This window comes from Quercus suber, unplaced genomic scaffold (assembly GCF_002906115.3).
Source record: "Quercus suber isolate HL8 unplaced genomic scaffold, Cork oak 2.0 scaffold_42, whole genome shotgun sequence".
Lineage (NCBI taxonomy): Eukaryota > Viridiplantae > Streptophyta > Magnoliopsida > Fagales > Fagaceae > Quercus > Quercus suber.
Window position 1 is genome coordinate 741,981 of NW_027069507.1, and position 18,969 is coordinate 760,949.

Genomic DNA, 18,969 nt, shown 5'->3' on the forward strand with positions numbered 1-18,969 from the left:
GCAATAGTGTGATCTCAAGTTGAATTGGCCCCAAAGGAAGCATAAAGAGGAAGACAAAATTAGAACAACATATATAATAATAAAAGCCAAAGAAATAAAATTATAAAGAATCTTATTTAGAACTAGTAATATGATAATAAAAAGTTTTAGGGAAAATTGAAATTAGTCAGCCATCGGAGATAATTACTAAATTCACAGTTATGCCAAACAAGAAGATTACATTCAAGTATTATAAAACGTGAGAACACCAGTCTTTATGGCCCAAATCCCAATGGTACTTCTTTATAAAAGGAAAAGTTTCTGATTCAACACATGGGAAGGGAGGGAATTGAGGATGAGAAGTTTCCACTGTAGAAACTCAAATATTTTAGAGAACAGCCATGATAAAGTCATCTCATTTGAATCAAATATTGGAATAATGCTTTTAAGATCTGATGCTCGGTTCATTGGGCTATTCATTTCTTTTCAATGACTTGGAAGATTGATGTAACTTGTTCAAAAGGAATCACCTCTTTAATTAATGTTGAGGAAGAACTAAGAATAGATGTCACCTTCAAAACTCAATTTGTGTGGTGGGCATGGGTTATAAATCAGGTATGATGCAGTTCTGGTTTTCTCCAGCAGCAGAGGCAAATCCACGGTATATTTATTTTCTTGATCCAATTGATAATTGAATTTGTCTATGTATGTGTTTGTTCACTTGTGTACATATTAAAGGTATCTAGTTAGACCTTAAAGATGGGTGTGGATCAATTACATATGCATGCTATATATCATAAAGCAAACGTGACTGTTTTCACTGTATATGCATGTGACGCAATGCATGTGGATATGGTGTATACTGTATAGCACCACTGCATTACTAGCTAATTATTAACCTCCTGTCCTGCAGTTAACATGGCACAGACAATATATTTGTGCTCATGAAGAGAAGAGATCCAACACCTACAGAGTCTAGTAGAATAGTTAAGTTCCATCATTTTCTTTTTCCTTTTTCTTGTTTTATCTTTGTTATGTACGAAAAGAAGCTAAAACCTACTCTTGACTTTCCTCCCATCCCCCCAAAGTCCAGACAACTGAACAAAGAAGTCATAAAATGCAATCTCAGACAGTTAATGTGTTAGTGATTCCAGTGAAGCAAACAACATATATCATCAATATCATAGGCATCATTGATATAGAAAAAATCACCAAGAAATTATTGGATTTTCGAACTAGAGGTCACCATAATCATAGCGGGTATGACCAAGTCAGTCACTAAAAAGGAAAAGGAGGGTCCTAAGGCCCAAAAGCTTGACAGTATGGTAAGCGTGACAGTTGCATTTTCTGTTGCCCAAGGGATGAGGCCACAACGTCAACGTGCAATGCATCGCCTGTGTCCCTCATTATATACCTCTTTTAAAACCCCTAGACTAACATTTGACATAGATTGGTCAAGGAGGTATTGGTGGTCAAACTTAAATAATGCTCCAAATAAAAAGAGAAGGCAGAAATTAGGATTGGTAAACGTGGACAGACACGGCCAATGTAACAAAACTTAAACCAATCTATTTCTTTCGGGGTAAAACATTAACTCAAACCATATTACATATATAACAAATGATAGGTTGATCTAGATTGTATATATGATTCCCTTTACGAGATGTCATGTTCATGGCTATGCGGCCTTCATCTCATTATTGTAACTATGCTAAATATTAAAATGTAACTCTGAAAAAGAAAAATATTTTTATGAATCAAAAGACTTTCTTTTCAAACACATGTCTAGGAAATCTATTTCGAGGAATTTTTTTATTATTATTTTCAATTCACTCAAGAGGACTAATGAGCTTCAGTACTCCAAAAATATATTAAAAGCTATGAGCGCTATATATATTTCTCATGCAAAATCCTAAAAAAATGAAACGGAAAATAAAGAGCTCTCTTTTGTGAGTGATTGTGTATATAATGAATTAAAACTCCTCTCCTACGAAGACAGGGGCATAAAGATCTTGCCGTACTAAATATATTCTTGTGTGTTTTGAGAGCGCATTTGTTGTTTTATTTGTCTTTAATGTTATGTGGTTATGACTCTTTAGTTACTTACTGCACAACAAATTGGAATTTTATTGACTTCTTATCCTAGATGATCCAACTTCTGAAAAATCATAGTAATTAAAATTATTGGGGTCAAATATCTCATTCAATGACCAATTAGGTTCGGTTGCCAAGTGAGTTTCACCCGAGAAGGTAGCTAGCTCTAGTTTCTGTGGATCCAGCTTCAACTTCCATTGTCATTGCTGTCCTGCTCTAATTTTCGGCAAGGAAATTGAAAGAAGTTTCTGGCATTGGCAAGCCTGAATTTCTGCTATTGAAGCCTGTGTTGTTGTTGTTGTTGTTGTTGTTGTCAATTGAAGAGTGAAGAGCGACTTGGATGCCAGAATTCAGAAACCGTTGGTGTGATGATGCATGGAGGCTTTGGGAAAAATTTTATATAATTGTGAATAAATTTCAGCAAGCACAATAGAAGTGGAAGTACAATTACACAATAGCACAAAGATTTACGTGGAAACTCTTTTTTCTTGAAATGAAAAATTACGGGACAAACTTCGAATAATTTTACTATATTAAATAGAGATTACAACACTTAGAGATACAACTTGAGTAAAAAAAAAAACTCTTTTTCTTTTCACTCACTGCTCTCTTCCTCACTGTATATTTTCTCTTACTCTCTCTATTTTTCTCTTCTCTTTTGCTTGCTCTCACTCACGCAGCTCTTAAAGACTGCACCTAGTCCTCACACTCTGAGACTTCACTTCTTCTTCCCCATCTTCACTGGCCGAATAGCCTCTCTATTTATTTCTTTATCTTTTTGTCTTTTCTTCCTTCCATTCTTCACATCAAGTCACAATAAATGTGTTAGAAATACTGAATGATTGTATAGTATTTCATAATGAAGGAATATACATGCGATGCCTTTATATAGGAGGCATATGTGTGTGGTACAAGTAAGCATATATATGCGGTACAAGTAAAGTGTAGTACAAGTACAAGTATGCTATACAAGAAAAGTAGTTGGGCCTAAAGCCCATAACATAATATACATTAACAGCCTCCCTCAAACTCAAGGTGGATGTGAGACCAGTTTGAGGTTGTCAACCAAATTACAAGTGCGTCCTTTAGGAAGTGCCTTGGTGAAGATATCTGCAAGTTAATCTTTGGAGGAGACGGAGAAAAGCTTGAGAGTACCATGGACAAGATGAGAACGGATAAAATGACAATCAATCTTGATGTGTTTAGTCTGTTCATGGAAGACATCATTGTGAGCAATATGAATGGCACTCTGGTTGTCACAATAAAAGGGAGTAGCAGAAGATGTGGACACACCCAAATCCTTAAGAAGCCATCGTAGCCAAAGGAGCTCAGATGTGGTGTCAGCAAGAGCACGATATTCTGCTTCAGTACTGGAACGAGCCACGAAAGTTTGTTTCTTACTTCGCCAAGAAATCAAAGAAGAACCAAGGAGAAAGCAATAACCTGTAGTGGACCTACGATCAGTGGGATCTCCTGCCCAATCAGCATCAGAGAATGCACAGAGTACAAGAGGAGACTGAGCTAAGTAGAAAAGGCCGTGGAAGAGAGTGTCTTTCAAGTATCGTAGAATGCGTAGAATAGCAGCATAGTGAGTCTATCGTGGAGTAGACAGATACTGGCTCACCTGATGAACAGCATAAGAAATGTTTGGACGAGTAACTGTGAGATAAATTAGGCTGCCAACCAATCGTCTGTAAAAAGAGGGATTAGACAATAGTTTCCCCCCCGAGGATGTCAGATATGCATTAAGTTCAACTGGAGTGTCAACAATTTTGCTGTCAGTGAGTCCAGCTCGAGATAAAAGGTCAGATGCATACTTGGCTTGAATAATATAAAGACCATCTGTGGAACGAGTGATCTCAAGACCCAAGAAATAGCTGAGATGTCCAAGGTCTTTCATCTCAAACTGCTGACTAAGAAAATCCTTGAGTTCTTGAATGCCACTGAGGTCATCACCAGTTATGATCATATCATCCACATATAAGAGAAGCAAAATGGTGCCTTTATCATTGCGACGAAGAAATAAGACAGAATTATAAGGACTGATAATGTAACCCAAGCGAAAAATGGTGGAGCTGAACTTGGCAAACCAAGCTCGTGGAGTTCGTTTAAGGCCATAAAGTGCACGTCGAAGGTAACAAACCTTGTTTGTTTCAACAGAAAGACCAGGAAGAGGTTGCATATAGACTTCTTCATGCAGATCCCCATTAAGGAAGGCATTTTTAATATCCATCTGAAAAAGATCTCATTTACTAGTAGCGACAACAGCTAAGAGGGCATGAACAGAGGAGATATGAGCAACTGGAGCAAAAGTCTCTTCATAATCAATCCCATACTCCTGTGTAAAACCTTTTGTAATAAAACGAGCCTTGTAGCACTCGATGGACCCATCAGAGTGAGTCTTGATCTTATAGATCCACTTACAACCAACCATAGACTAACTAAGGGGGAGAGTAACCAGATCCCAAGTATGGTTTTTGGTTAATGCATCAATTTCCTCTTTCATTGCAATCTGCCATAAAGGGTCAGTAGAGGCTTCATGATAGGTTTGAGGCTCATGGAGTATAGCAAAGGCAGTGTAACAATGATAGTCAAGTAAATGTGCAGGAATGGATCTTACTTGGGTTGAGTGGCGAGGTGGAATGTCTTGTGGAGGATCTTCAGGCGGAGCAGGAGCAGGGGACCTAGGCTCAAGGTGGGGTAACTCGTCATCAACCTGTTCATCTACAACATGTCTAGGAGAATCATCAAAAATATCTGGAGATTGAATAGAGAAGTCTAAAGGAGGATCAAGAGTATCTGTAGAAGGAACAAGAGACTCATCTGGAAAGATTTCTAAAACAGAAGAGTTAGTTAGGGAAGAACGAAAGTGAGAGAGTTTAACAAATAAGCGGTGTTCCCAAAAGACAACATTACGGGAAACACGAAGACGATGAGAGACAGGATCATAGCATCGATACCCTTTTTGAGTTTCACCATAACCAAGGAAACAACAAAATCTAGATCGAGGCTCAAGTTTGTTGTGCTCATGAGGCTGAAGAAGAACGAAATAAGCAGATCCGAAGGAGCGAAAGTAATGATAGTCAGGGGGTGACCCAAAAAAGCGCTCATACGGAGTCTGATTATGGATGACAGTGCTTGGAATGCGATTAATGGCATGAACAACATGACGAGCGGCTTCACCCCAAAATGGGGCAGGAAATTTGGCAGAAAGAAGAAGAGCATGGACAGTGTCAAGAATATGACGAAGTTTTTTTTCGGCTTGACCATTTTGTTGAGAGGTGCCTGGATAGGTTAGATGATGTACAGTGCCATAGGAATGTAACAGAGCTTGAAAAGCATATTGAGTATATTCAAGAGCATTATTAGAACGAAAAGTTTTGATATGTTTGGAGAATTGTGTTTCAACAATTTTTACAAAGTTACTGTATATTGGTAATATTTCAGAACGAGATTTTATAGGAAAGATCCAACTATATCGAGAATAATCATCAATAAAAATAACAAAATAACGAGATCCACCAATACTAGTAACATGAGAAGGTCCCCAAATATCATAATGAATTAACTAAAAAATACTATTAGAGATAGATTCACTATTATTGAAAGGTAAAGCTGGCTGTTTTCCTAACTGGCATGAAGTACAATAAAAATTGTCTTTGGACACAGGACCTAACAAACCCTTAGAAACTAATTNGTTTTTGTAATGATAAGTTTCAAATTTGGAATATGATTTTTTTTTTTTTAGGTGATAAAGATAAGCTCATTAATTTAAGAAATAGAAGAGTTTGGATAAATCTGTGAGGTCTACTATTTTCATTTTATTTACAACTATGTCATTAAAAATGTATTATGTATCTTGAAAATACCCTTTCAGCTATTTTCAAATTTGAAAGTTCAAATAAGGTATAAAACACTTATGAACGTTTAGACCTCCAAATAAAAATGACCAACACAAGCTTATAATCAAACAATATATATGCGGAAAATGAAATATAAGATATAACCAAATTGATAACACACTCTAAACCATAATTAGTAACCAACACAGCAATAATTAAAAGGTAAAGAGACAGGGAAGAAAGATGCAAACACAAAGATAACACCACGATGTGTTATCGAAGAGGAAACGGAAGTACTTAGCAAAAAACCTTTTCGCCGCCCTCCAAACGGTCAATAATCCACTAGAGAATATAGTTGGGATATATGAATAGCAGAAGACCCTCCAAGCTTAATCTACCCAGTGCACCTAAGCCCTCCAAGCTCTTACTCCAATAGGGTTACGTCGAACCTTGTCTTCTTTAACTTACGGATCCCGCAATCTCCTATTGTATCAACCAAAATGAATTGGTCCCTTCTGAACTGCTTCCCAAGCACCAAAATACCTCCTCATTGATATGAGTATGGTGAGATAAGGATTTGGCTAAATGTACCTCTCAAGGATATGTCAATAGAGAGGGTGAGAGTAGAGGAATTTGGAGAATCAAATGATGAAGATAGTGAATGAGTCAATCTTGTTTTTCTCTAGGTTTCTCTTTTAAAATTTTCTCTGAAAATTCTCTACATTTCGTGGGCATTAGGGTATATATAGTAGGGTAAGTGAGGAATGTGAAAAGTTATTTTGTAACAAACAAGGCATTCTGGCGATTGGACCTCGAAACTAGAACGAGTCGTGAGTTTGAGTAGTGAGCTAACTGTTTGGCAGACTGGAAGTTTTGTCATGTAGTGCTACAGCTAACATGACCTTTTAGCTCCCTTGAATGCTTCATACATGTGCCACCTTTGGCGACTTACTCGTCGTGAAATCCAGTTGCGAGGCCCTTCTTGAGTGCACACATTTAAGTTTTCTTCACATTCTCTCAACACTACCTTTACATAATTCACACCTAAATATAGGGTATCTAATTGCTAAATTACAAGCAAATTTGGCATGGAATAATGCCAACACATGATTAAATAAATTCAACCGTACAAAATTCCTGGTCTGAATAAGGAAAATATGATACAATTTTCTGAAAACTGTATTTAGAGAACATCAGCTAAACAATATATTCAAGTGTGGGACCCACCATTTTATGGTTTGCAAAACAAAAAACTATATTTAAATCGTCTTACCAAACAGGCCCTAAGTGATTGTGTAGTTGGATGTTTATGCGCTCATATGCTTTAATGATTGTGCTAAAGTGCTGACATGATTGAAAGGTAAGAGGTATGTATACTAAAATACTTTCATGCTTAGATGCTTGAATATCTAAGCCCCATTGAGTGAATGGCCACAGGCTAGATAACGAATTAAGGATTCCTTCTGGTTGGTGTATATTTGGTGCAAACTACTGGTACTTATCACACTTTTTAACATATTCGTAGGCTTCCTTCTGTATATTTGGCCACTAATAGCCTTAGGTGATGGCTTGATGGGCTAAAGATCTACCTCTAGTATGGCTTCCGCAAATTCCTTCATGTAATTCTTCAAGGAGTAACTCAGTCGTCTCAGGATGTACACACAACAAATATGGTCCTGAAAATGAGCGTTTGTATAACTTCTGGTTCTCGGACAGCCAGAACTTAGTAGCCTTCCTCCGTACTTTGTCCGCTTCTGACTTTTCTTCAGGCAAAATATCCTCCTTTAAGAATTGAATTATAGGGTCCATCCAACTAGGCCCTGCTCTGATCTGATGAACTAAGACGCTTTCAACTCTATATCCGTGGGTTTATACAAATCGTCAACAAGGATAACCCGTGGCAAATCTTGCGCCAAAGAGGTTGCAAGCATGGCTAGGGAGTCAATATGTGTATTTCCACTTCTAGGGATATGCTGCAAGCTGAAAGACTCAAACTCTAATTGTCGGTGTCTGACTTGACTCAAGTATTCCTGCATTCTTTCATCTTTCGCTTTAAACACTTCCTTCACCTGGCCAACGACTAACATTGAGTCTGAGAACATCTCCACTGCCTTTCCACCCATTTTCCGTACCATGGCCATTCCTATCAGTAGAGCTTCGTATTCGGCCTCATTATTTATGGCCGAGAAGCCCATTCTCAATGACTTTTCAATGATGATTTTCTCGGGGATATCAGTACTAGCTCTACCTAGGAACCTTTTTTATTTGCTGCGCCATCCACGTATACTTCCCAAGATAAGTGTCCTTGTTGAGAAATCATGCCAACCAATTTTCCATCCATTTTTGTGTTGGATTAAATTCTTTTAATGGGGATTCGGTGAACTCGGCCACCAGATCCGCGAGTACTTGACCCTTGATGGAGGTGCGAGGCATATACTTAATGTCAAAAGCCCCTAAAACTGTACCCCATTTAGCTATCCTCCCTGTGTAGTCAGCACTTTGGAGTATTGCTTTAAGTGGGAGTTGGGTGAGGACGACGACCGTATGTGCTTGGAAATAATGAGGCAGCTTCCATGTACCAAGTAATACTGTCAGGATGACTTTCTCCAGTGGCAGATAACGAATCTCAAAAAAAAAAAAAAAAAAAAAAAAAAAAGGTAGTCTGTAGATTCTACATGTAACTTTTTGTAAACTTTTTTTTTAAATATCAAAAATAAAAATGGTCTCCCAAACATCATTTTGAGTTTTTAGTATTTTGAATTTTTTTTTTTTTTAGTGGAAGCCAAACACATAATGTAAAAATTATTATATGAAAACTAGTTTCAATTTCAATTTTTTAGAAGTTGTTTTCATATAGTTTTGAAAACAAAAACAAAAATTCTCCTATTAAACAGACCCTTAAGCATCCAAGCATATAAACATATCATCATTTAAATGTGTGCACATGTGTGTGGATGTCAAACAAAGGGTTGAATACTTAATGAGAATTAACAATTAAGTCTTATGAAGGAGTGACACTTAATTAGAGTGGAATCTTCATTAAGTGTTGAATGTCTTTCCTTTATTAAATCCAGCATCTATTATTAAATGTGCTCTTGCCTTTTAAAGTTTCCTTTATTAAACCCAACTAAATGGGGTTTTCATTTCAAAAACTCAAATTTAAGCAAAGTTATGAGACCCACGAAAATTAGTGCTCTTTCCTTTATTAAACCCAACATCAATTATTAAATGTGCTCTTGCCTATTAAAGTTTCCTTTATTAAACCCAACTAAATGGGGTTTTCATTTCAAAAACTCAAATTTAAGCAAAGTTATGAGACCCACGAAAATTAGTGCCTTGCAGAATGCACGAAACGGCTCTCTTAAGTGCCCGCATAGAGCTTCTCTCTCTTCTTCATAACCTTTTCACTTGCTCTTCATCCGTTTTCACAAAACCTATTATTTCACTTTAAAATCTCCATCCCTCTTTCTCTACCCCTCTCTTCTCTCCCTCTCACTCTGCCTTTGTCTTTCCTCTTTCTCTTATTATTTTTCTTCAGTTATCAGGTAGTGCACTGAATGAGTTCTCCTCCATTTTTTCTTTCTCTTCATGTTTGAAATTGGGAGGCCAAACCATTAGTTCATCAAGCCCAAGTCCAAATAAAACCTAGGATACAAAGCAAGTATCTCTCTCTCTCTCTCTCTCTCTCTCTCTCTCTTAAAGCTATTGTTTGGCCACATGGATGAAATTTCGTTATACAATAATGGGTTTTGTGATTATAGGTCTGGTGATTTTTGTTATGCCATTGATCCGTTGCACGCTCAAACTCATGGGTTCAATTTTTGAGTTCGCGTTATTTCCCCCCATCCACTACGGAAGTGCTTACACAGTTAGGTTTACCGTGAGATGTGAGACCCAAAGATGAAAAATGGAGAGTTTCTATTTGATTTTGGACACCGAGACCCGAGACCAATTTGTAGGTGAGGATCAAGACGAAGATTTTGTTTCAGATGAGAGACCCACGACTTCTTGCAACCAACGGAGATGCAAGACCCACTTCAAATTTCACAACACACATAAACACAGAAGAGGATAGATTGAAAGTGTTAGAAATACTGAATGACTGTATTGTATTTCTTAATCAAGGAATATACATGTGATGCCTTTATATAGGAGGCATATGTGTGCGGTACAAGTAAAGTGTAGTACAAGGACAAGTGTGCAATACAATTAAACTAGCTGGGCCTAAAGCCCAATCCTAATATACATTAATAGCCCCCCTCAAATTCAAGGTGGATGTGAGACCAGCTTGAGGTTGTCAACTAAATCACGAGTGCGTCCCTTAGGAAGTGTCTTGGTGAAGATATTTGTAAGTTGATCTTTGGAGGAGACGGAGAAAAGCTTGAGAGCACCATGGACAAGATGAGAACAAATAAAATGACAATCAATCTCAATGTGTTTAGTCCGTTCATGGAAGACGTCTTTGTGAGCAATATGAATGGCACTCTGGTTGTCACAATAAAAAGGAGTAGCAGACGATGTGGACACACCCAAATCCTTAAGAAGCCATCGTAACCAAAGGAGCTCAGATTTGGTGTCAGCAAGAGCACGATATTCTGCTTCAGTACTGAAGCGGGCCACGAAAGTTTGTTTCTTACTTCGCCAGGAAATCAAAGAAGAACCAAGGAGAAAACAATAACCTGTAGTGGACCTGCGATCAGTAGGATCTCCTGCCCAATCAGCATCAGAGAATACACGGAGTATAAGAGGAGACTGAGCCGAGTTGAAAAGGCCATGGAAAAGAGTGCCCTTCAAGTATCGTAGAATGCGCAAAACAGCAGCATAGTGAGTCGATCGTGGAGCAGACAGATACTGGCTCACCTGATGAACAGCATAAGAAATGTCTGGACGAGTGACTGTGAGATAAACTAGGCTGCCAACCAATCGTCTGTAAAGAAAGGGATTAGACAATGGTTTCCCACCCAAGGGAGTCAGATGCGTATTAAGTTCAACTGGAGTGTCAACAGTCTTGCTGTCAGTGAGGCCAGCTCGAGAAAAAGGTCAGATGCATACTTGGCTTGAGTAATATAAAGACCATCTGTGGAATGAGTGATCTCAAGACCCAAGAAATAGCTGAGATGTCCAATATCTTTCATCTCAAACTGCTGACTAAGAAAATTCTTGAGTTCTTGAATGCCACTGAAGTCATCACCAGTTATGATCATATCATCCACATATAGGAGAAGTAAAATGGTGCCTTTATCATTGCGACGAAGAAATAAGGCAGAATCATAAGGACTGGCAGTGTAACCCAAGTGAAAGATGGTAGAGCTGAACTTGGCAAACCAAGCTCGTGGAGCTTGTTTAAGGCCATAAAGTGCACGTCGAAGGCGACAAACCTTGTTTGTTTCAACAGAAAGACCAGGAGGAGGTTGCATATAGACTTCTTCATGCAGATCCCCATTAAGAAAGGCATTTTTAACATCCATCTGAAAAAGATCCCATTTACTAGCAGCGGCAACAGCTAAGAGGGCACGAACAGAGGAGATACGGGCAACTGGAGCAAAGGTCTCTTCATAATCAATCCCATACTCCTGTGTAAAACCTTTTGCAACAAGACGAGCCTTGTAGCGCTCGATGGACCCATCAGAGTGAGTCTTAATCTTATAGATCCACTTACAACCAACCACAGACTGACTAGGAGGGAGAGTAACTAGATCCCAAGTATGGTTTTTGGTTAATGCATCAATTTCCTCTTTCATTGCAATCTGCCATAAAGGGTCAGTAGAGGCCTCACGATAGGTTTGAGGCTCATGGAGTGTAGCAAGGGTAGTGTAACAATGATAGTCAAGTAAATGTGTAGGAATGGATCTTACCCGGGTTGATTGGCGAGGTGGAATATCTTGTGAAGGATCTTCAAGAGAAACAGGAGCAGGGAACCTAGGCTCAAGGTGGGGTAGCTCGTCATCAACCTGTTCATCTACAACCTGTCTAGGAGAATCATCAAAAATATCTGGAGATTGAATAGAGAAGTCCAAAGGAGGATCAAGAGTATCTGTGGAAGGAATAGGAGACTCATCTGGAAAGATCTCTAAAACAGAAGAGTTAGTTAGGGAAGAACGAAAGTGAGAGAGTTCAACAACCAAGCGGTGTTCCCAAAAGACAACATTACGGGAAACACGAAGACGATGAGAGACAGGATCATAGCACCGATACCCTTTTTGAGTTTCACCATAACCAAGGAAACAACAAAGTCTAGATCGAGGCTCAAGTTTGTTGTGCTCATGAGGCTGAAGTAGAATGAAACAAGCAAATCCGAAGGAGCGAAGGTAATGATAGTCAGGGGGTGACCTAAAAAGGCGCTCATACGAAGTCTGATTATGGATGACAGTACTTGGAATGCAATTAATGGCATGAACAACATGAAGAGCGGCTTCACCCCAAAATAGGGCAGGAACTTTGGCAGAAAGAAGTAGAGCACGGATAGTGTCAAGTATATGACGAAGTTTTCTTTTGGCTCGACCATTTTGTTGAGAGGTGCCTGGACAGGTTAGATGATATACAGTGCCATAGGAATGTAACAGAGCTTGAAAAGCATATTGAGTATATTCAAGAGCATTATCAGAACGAAAAGTTTTGATATGTTTGGAGAATTGTGTTTCAACCATTTTTGCAAAGTTACTGTATATTGATAAGATTTCAGAACGAGATTTCATAGGAAAGATCCAACTATAACGAGAATAATCATCAATAAAAACAACAAAATAACGAGATCCACCAATACTCGTAACAGGAGAAGGTCCCCAAACATCAAAATGAATTAACTCAAAAATACTATTAGAGATAGATTCACTATTATTGAAAGGTAAAGCTGGCTGTTTTCCTAACTGGCATGAAGTACAATAAAAATTGTCTTTGGACACAGAACCCAACAGACCTTTAGAAGCTAACTGTTGTACCTGAGTAGATGAGGCATGACCAAGACGAGAATTTCAAAGTGCGAGAGAAGGTAAGGAAGAAACTGTAGCAGCTACAGCAGCAACAGAGACAGGAGCAACAGGTGGAAGATGAAGATTGTCCATGGGAAACATATGCCCAACCCTAGGACCGGTCCCAAGCTCTTGCCCCGTCCTCGGATCCTGCACAATACACCTAGAATAGATAGTAAAAAATAAGGCGATATCCTAGTTCAGCTAATTGTCCCACAGAGCACAAATTATAGGATAGGTCAGGTACATGGAAGACCCCAGGAACAGAGAGGTTAGAGGTCGAAACAAAACCTAAACTATTCCCATGCATGGTGGAACCATCAGCTATATGAATATTAAGAGGATATGGTGCAGGGTCAAGTTTGGAGAATAAGGATGAGTGAGGTGTCATGTGATTGCAACAGGCAGAATCAAAAAGCCAAGCTTGAGACTTACCGGGCAGAACTGAGAGAGCAGTGGAAAGAGATGCATTACCAGCCATACGAACAGCCTGAGTTATGATCTCCTGTAGTTCAGTAAGGGAGAGGTTGATAGTGGATCCAGAAGACTGGGACTTAACTGAAATGGAAGGCATCGGCGGAGTAGGCTCAGTATTAGCAACAGCAGCAGTAGATTTGTTGCGACGGTAACAAGTCTCAATGGTGTGGCCAGGACGCTTGCAATAATTGCAGAACTTCTTGTTCGTCTGCTTGCGACGATTGCTAGAGCCAGAGGAATCACCTGACTGCTGAGATTGTTCAATGAAAGGAACAGAAAGAGTAATAGCCAAAACATTGAACTTATTCTGGGCTTGAAGGGTTGCAAGCCGAGCTTCTTCTCTAACCAACTCGTTTACAGCAGTATCAAGAGAGGGAGGAGGACTACGATTAAGAAGCTAACCTCGGATGGGCTCAAAGTCCTTGTGAAGAGACATTAGAAATTCATAAAGACGAAGTTCATCTCTAACTGTAGCATATTGCTGAGCATCTTTTGAGCATGCCCAAATTGGATCAGAAAGGTCAATTTGGTCCCAAATGAAGCGGAGCTGATCATAGTAGTCATTGATGGATTGCCTTGGTTCTTGTCGAAGTTGATGCAATTCAACTACCAACTGATATTTCATGGATCCGTGAGTAGTGGAGTACCTTTTGCCCAACATATCCCATGCTGATTTTGCATCATCAAAGCTGCCTAACAGATTGGAGATGGAGGGAATGGAAGTGTTCCGAATCCATGTGAGGATCATATGGTTGTGACTATCCCATTCAATCATGCGACCAAGGAAGGCAGCATCTTCTTCACTTGCTCCCTTGACAGGAATGGTAATTACACCAGTACAGTAATGCCAGAGCATGCGACCCTTAAGAAAACTGCGCATAGCTTAAGACCAAGATAAGTAATTCTTGTTCCCCTCCAATACAGTATTGATGGAGCGAGGAAGAAAAACATCCTCTTTATCCATTTAGAAACACAATATGCAAAAACAGACTGCAAAAATGAAATCTACGCGAAAAATTGGGTAAGGAGAACTTGGACTGTAAAAAGTCAGCCGTAGAAAAGTCAACGGTCAAAGTCAAACAGTCAGTCAATGATGACGTCAGTTGTGGTGGATGACGTCAGCAGATGAGTGGATGATGACGTCAGCCCTAAGTGACGTGGCAAGATGACGTCACGGATGACGTCAGCAGGACTGAGGAAGGGCGCATGAGGCGCGTGACTAAGGCTGTGAGGGCGTGTGACGGCGCGTGAGAGCGCTTGTAGGCTCCGATGCTTGCGAGACTTCCACGAATGCGTAGATCGAGGCGAGACGATCACGCTGGTATGTGCAAAACCATTATCGGAGGAAGGTGCACGACAGAGACAGTGATTGCAGTGGTCAGAGCAATGGCTCTGATACCATGTTAGAAATACTGAATGACTGTATTGTATTTCTTAATCAAGGAATATACATGTGATGCCTTTATATAGGAGGCATATGTGTGCGGTACAAGTAAAGTGTAGTACAAGTACAAGTGTGCTATACAAGTAAACTAGCTGGGCCTAAAGCCCAATCATAATATACATTAACAGAAAGCTTCATCATTTGCAAGACCCGTACTAGTTCTTCATTTAACGAAGTTGTTCTTCACTTCTAAGGATGCAAAGAGGGAAGGAGATTCCTTTAGTTTTTCGGAAGAGATGAAGCTCCAAACCAAAATAAATGAGTTAAGGAAAGTGAAACTAAAGTAAAACGAAACTAAGGAAAAGTGAAGGAAAAAACATAAGTCTGGTGCGTGCACAATGATTGAACCGTTGGAGTGCATGTGGACCTCTGTCTTGGAAGTTGACAATACATGTAGGTGAGGCCCATGAAGATGAGCAAAATTTTGAAATTGCCATTGTAACTCAGTATTGATATTCCGAAAACAATAAAAACTTGTTTTCATTTTCAATGACTCTAACTCAATTTTTGAGTTATGAGTTATGAAAATTGAGAATGATAATCAAATCAAATAGCTGCAACTAGTGTGGGCCCCATGAAATTTAAGTGATGATCATGAGTTATGAACTTGAGTGATGAAAAGAGGTTAAACCAAACTCATAACAAGCTAAAATATCACGCATCAAGCATGTGTCTAGCTTTAAGTGTAACAACGTTGTTTTGCTTGACTTGACTTTTTTCTTATTTTACATAAAACGCTGTTGTCTTTGGCCTTTAGTGCTTTTGTACAAAACTTTGCTGTTTGTTATTCCTTTGATTTTGCCATTTGTTATTCCGTTGTTTTGCTTGACTTGACTTTTTTCTTATTTTACATAAAACACTATTGTCTTTGGCCTTTAGTGCTTTTGTACAAAACGTTGTCGTTTGTTATTCCTTTGATTTTGTCATTTGTTAATCCGTTGTTTTGCTCGACTTGACGTTTTTTTCTTATTTTACATGAAACGCTGTTGCCTTTGGCCTTTAGTGCTTTTGTACAAAACGTTGCCATTTGTTATTCCGTTGTTTTGCTCGACTTGACGTTTTTTCTTATTTTACATAAAACGCTGTTGTCTTTGGCCTTTAGTGCTTTTGTACAAAACGTTGCCATTTGTTATTCCTTTGATTTTGCCGTTTGTTATTCCGTTGTTTTGCTTGACTTGACTTTTTTCTTATTTTACATGGAACACTGTTGTCTTTGGCCTTTAGTACTTTTGTACAAAACGTTGCCATTTGTTATTCCTTTGATTTTCGTTTGTTATTCCTTTGATTTTGCCGTTTGTTATTCCTTTGATCTTCCCTTCTTAGTTTCAACACCCATGCTTGGTTACAAGTTTGGGTTACACATTTAAATAAATTTAAAAAAAAAAAAATTTGTGTTACCCATGTCTACAAATAAAGTAGTTAAGAGTGGAATTTTTATCTTGTATCAAGGGGGCCAAAAAAAAAGTGGTTTTTTTTGGGTAAATTTCACTAAATACCCTTGAAGTTTTGGCTAATGTCAACCAGGTCCAAAACAATTCAAAACTAACCATTTCAGTCCTTAAGTCCAAATGAACTATAACTCTCTCTAACTATAGTTCAAATGAACTATACTCAATGAAAATGAGTCTTGATTTTTGGTTTCATTCAAGCATTTTTATTTTTCTTGTTTGTTTACTAAGAAAGTTCTTGTTTCAAGTCAAAGAAATACAAGGAGAGAGAGAGTTAGAGAGAGAGATGAGAGGTGAGTTAACAGCGTTATAATCCGTTTGGATTTAATGACTGAAATTGTTAGTTTTGAATTTTTTTTGAACCTGGTTGGCATTAGCCCAAATCTCATAGATAGTTAGTAAAATTTAACCCTTTTTTTTTTCTAAATTGATTAAAAATAGTTAAACGTGCATTGTCATGGTCAAGTTTTTATGAGGTGACATTACTCTAGAACGAAACGCGTCTTGTGCACACCGGTCAAGTTCACATTTCACAATGGAACCTTCACATCTCTTTCAGATTTTTAATTTATTGACACCATTAAATAAATTGTCGCATACTTTTCCTCCTAAATATTAAAGTTGCTGTGAGTACTATGAACAGAAATTATTAAATAAGTTTAGCAAAAAAAAATATATATATATATAAATTATCAAATAAATAAAATAAATTTTATATTACTAGAAATTATACTTTAAACACTGGAAAAATTGTAATATTTATATATTTATATAAATAAATATTCCAGTAGTTGTTTCTAAGCAAGTCTGATATATATTTTAGACATGGCAAAATGGTCGGGTCGGGGTCGGGTCAATTGGGTTGCGGGCTAGGTTGGGTTGACCTGTATTTTTCACATGAATTTTTTTTATAAAGAAAACAACATGTATTTGCCATTTGGAAAGTCATGCAACAAATTACTTAATGTAAAATGCATTACTTTGAATTCATCACTTATATCAAGAATGAACTACACTTGTAGCTAAATTGGCACCTCCCCATGTACAAAGTGCTTAGGGGGTCTAGGGGGGAAATGGTTTGAACTATGGGGTTAGCAGCATATTGTAATTATTTTTCAAAAAAAAAAAAACTACACTTATTAATACTTATTCAATAATTTTAAAATTATATAAATCCTAACATTGCTATCTAAAGCAAAATAACAAAGTTTGATTGTTTACTTATTTATACATGGTCTCTTTCATGAATATCATATCATTGTTAAGCAACACACACTCTAGAAAATATTATAATTTACTTTGAAAAGCCATTTATTTTGGACATTAATTGTTAAAAAATAAGTCTAAGCACTCATAATTTATGTTAATTTGATACTTTGGCTTCACTATTTTCACACTTGTAAATGTTTCTCACACATGTCTACAATTTTAAATTTATATTTTTAACTATATTGTAACCAGATTATCTTGGCATGTATTTTGCTATTTGATATCTAAAAATCTTTACTCATTATAGAATGCTCAATTATTCATCTTTCAATTAATTTGCATGCAGTTATGTAAATGTCTCAATTATTTCCTTAAAGCTCACAATTAAACCAATATTGTCTTAATTTCATTATTTTTTTTTTTTTACCAAAAAAAGGTTTTAAAAAATGGTTTAGGTTCAGGTCAAGTTGCAGGTTGGATCGAGTTGACCCACAAAAAACAGGGTCGAGTCATAGGTCAACCTGTTTTTACTTCAAGTCAAAAAAATGGGTTCGAGTCAGGTATTTTTAGAGTTGGGTTGGGTTGGGTCAAAAAATTCTGACCCATTTTGCCATGTCTAATATATTTAGAGGTAAGACAAAAATTAAGAAGTTACCTCAAAGAAAGGAGAATTCATGCTGCTTTTATTTGGGATGAAAGCTTTGGATAGAGATAGTTTTAAGACCGAACCTTTTTGTATTTTCTCTATTTTGGGTTGCGTAATAAAGAAGAAAGGAGCAGTCACAAAAAGTTTCTCTTAAGAATTATTTTTACCTTTTGTCTTCTTCCTATCAAAGCAATAGTGTTACTGGCTTTTCTAAGAATCCCAGAACTTCCTTAATGACAATTTGTTAAAGGAAATTGGATAGAATGCCTGAATTGAATAACTTTGAAACTTAAGTGACTTAATTAAATAAAAGTAAAGTTAATGAACTTAATGGGTGCACTTTACATTTTAGCCTTTTAAAAAAAGGAATAAGATACTTTAACTAGATTCAAATCCTTCTTTTCAAAAAAAAAAAAAAAAGATTAAAATCCTCCTCCCTTACTTGTTGTTAGAAAAAGGAAAAATAGAAAATAAAAATCTCTCATAATTTCTGCTATAGTCCATACTCAGTCTTTTATCAACTGCCTTTTTCAACTAACAGAAGATGATGAGAATTATAAACAACTTCTAGTCTACACTAAAGAATAAAGATTTGACATATTTTTTTTGTCAAGTGAAATTTGAAATAAAAGTGATTCTATTCTAGCATCTTAACTAGTTTAAAGTGTGAGCAGTATTCTTTCTTCACTTTAGTTAAAAGCTTTGTAGTTCAACACTTTGTTAGGAAAATAAAAGTAAATATTTCTCCTCCACATGTTAGGAAAATTAAAATTAAAATTTCTCCTAAATTTCAACCGTATTCCTTACTCCTTAAGTCTATTTCAACCGCTCTTTTTGGGCAAGAGAAGACAGTGAGATATAA

At 37.4% G+C, this 18,969-nt stretch overlaps 1 protein-coding gene across 1 annotated transcript; it reads right to left on the minus strand.

Annotated features, from left to right (window-relative positions):
• Positions 1 to 3,190: 3,190 nt before the first annotated feature.
• On the minus strand, positions 3,191 to 13,924 carry LOC136066661 (uncharacterized). Its single transcript, XM_065771347.1, has 9 exons — positions 13,830 to 13,924; positions 13,131 to 13,743; positions 12,917 to 13,033; positions 11,294 to 12,781; positions 10,595 to 10,775; positions 4,694 to 4,872; positions 4,532 to 4,585; positions 4,217 to 4,306; positions 3,191 to 3,667 (listed from the first exon to the last, which is right to left on the minus strand). The coding sequence occupies exons 1-9, from the start codon at positions 13,922 to 13,924 to the stop codon at positions 3,191 to 3,193; spliced, it is 3,294 nt and encodes a 1,097-aa protein (XP_065627419.1).
• Between the last annotated feature and the right edge of the window lie 5,045 nt (positions 13,925 to 18,969).

Excerpts from the sequence above, each read along its gene's own strand:
- LOC136066661 (XM_065771347.1), bottom strand. The coding sequence starts at position 13,924 with ATGACTACTATGATCAGCTCCGCTTCATTTGGGACCAAATTGACCTTT. Across the intron at positions 12,782-12,916 it reads TTGCTGCTGTAGCTGCTACA|TTAGGAAAACAGCCAGCTTT; the intron begins GTTTCTTCCTTA and ends ACTTCATGCCAG. Across the intron at positions 10,776-11,293 it reads TTTCTGTTGAAACAAACAAG|GTGAGCCAGTATCTGTCTGC; the intron begins GTTTGTCGCCTT and ends GCTGTTCATCAG.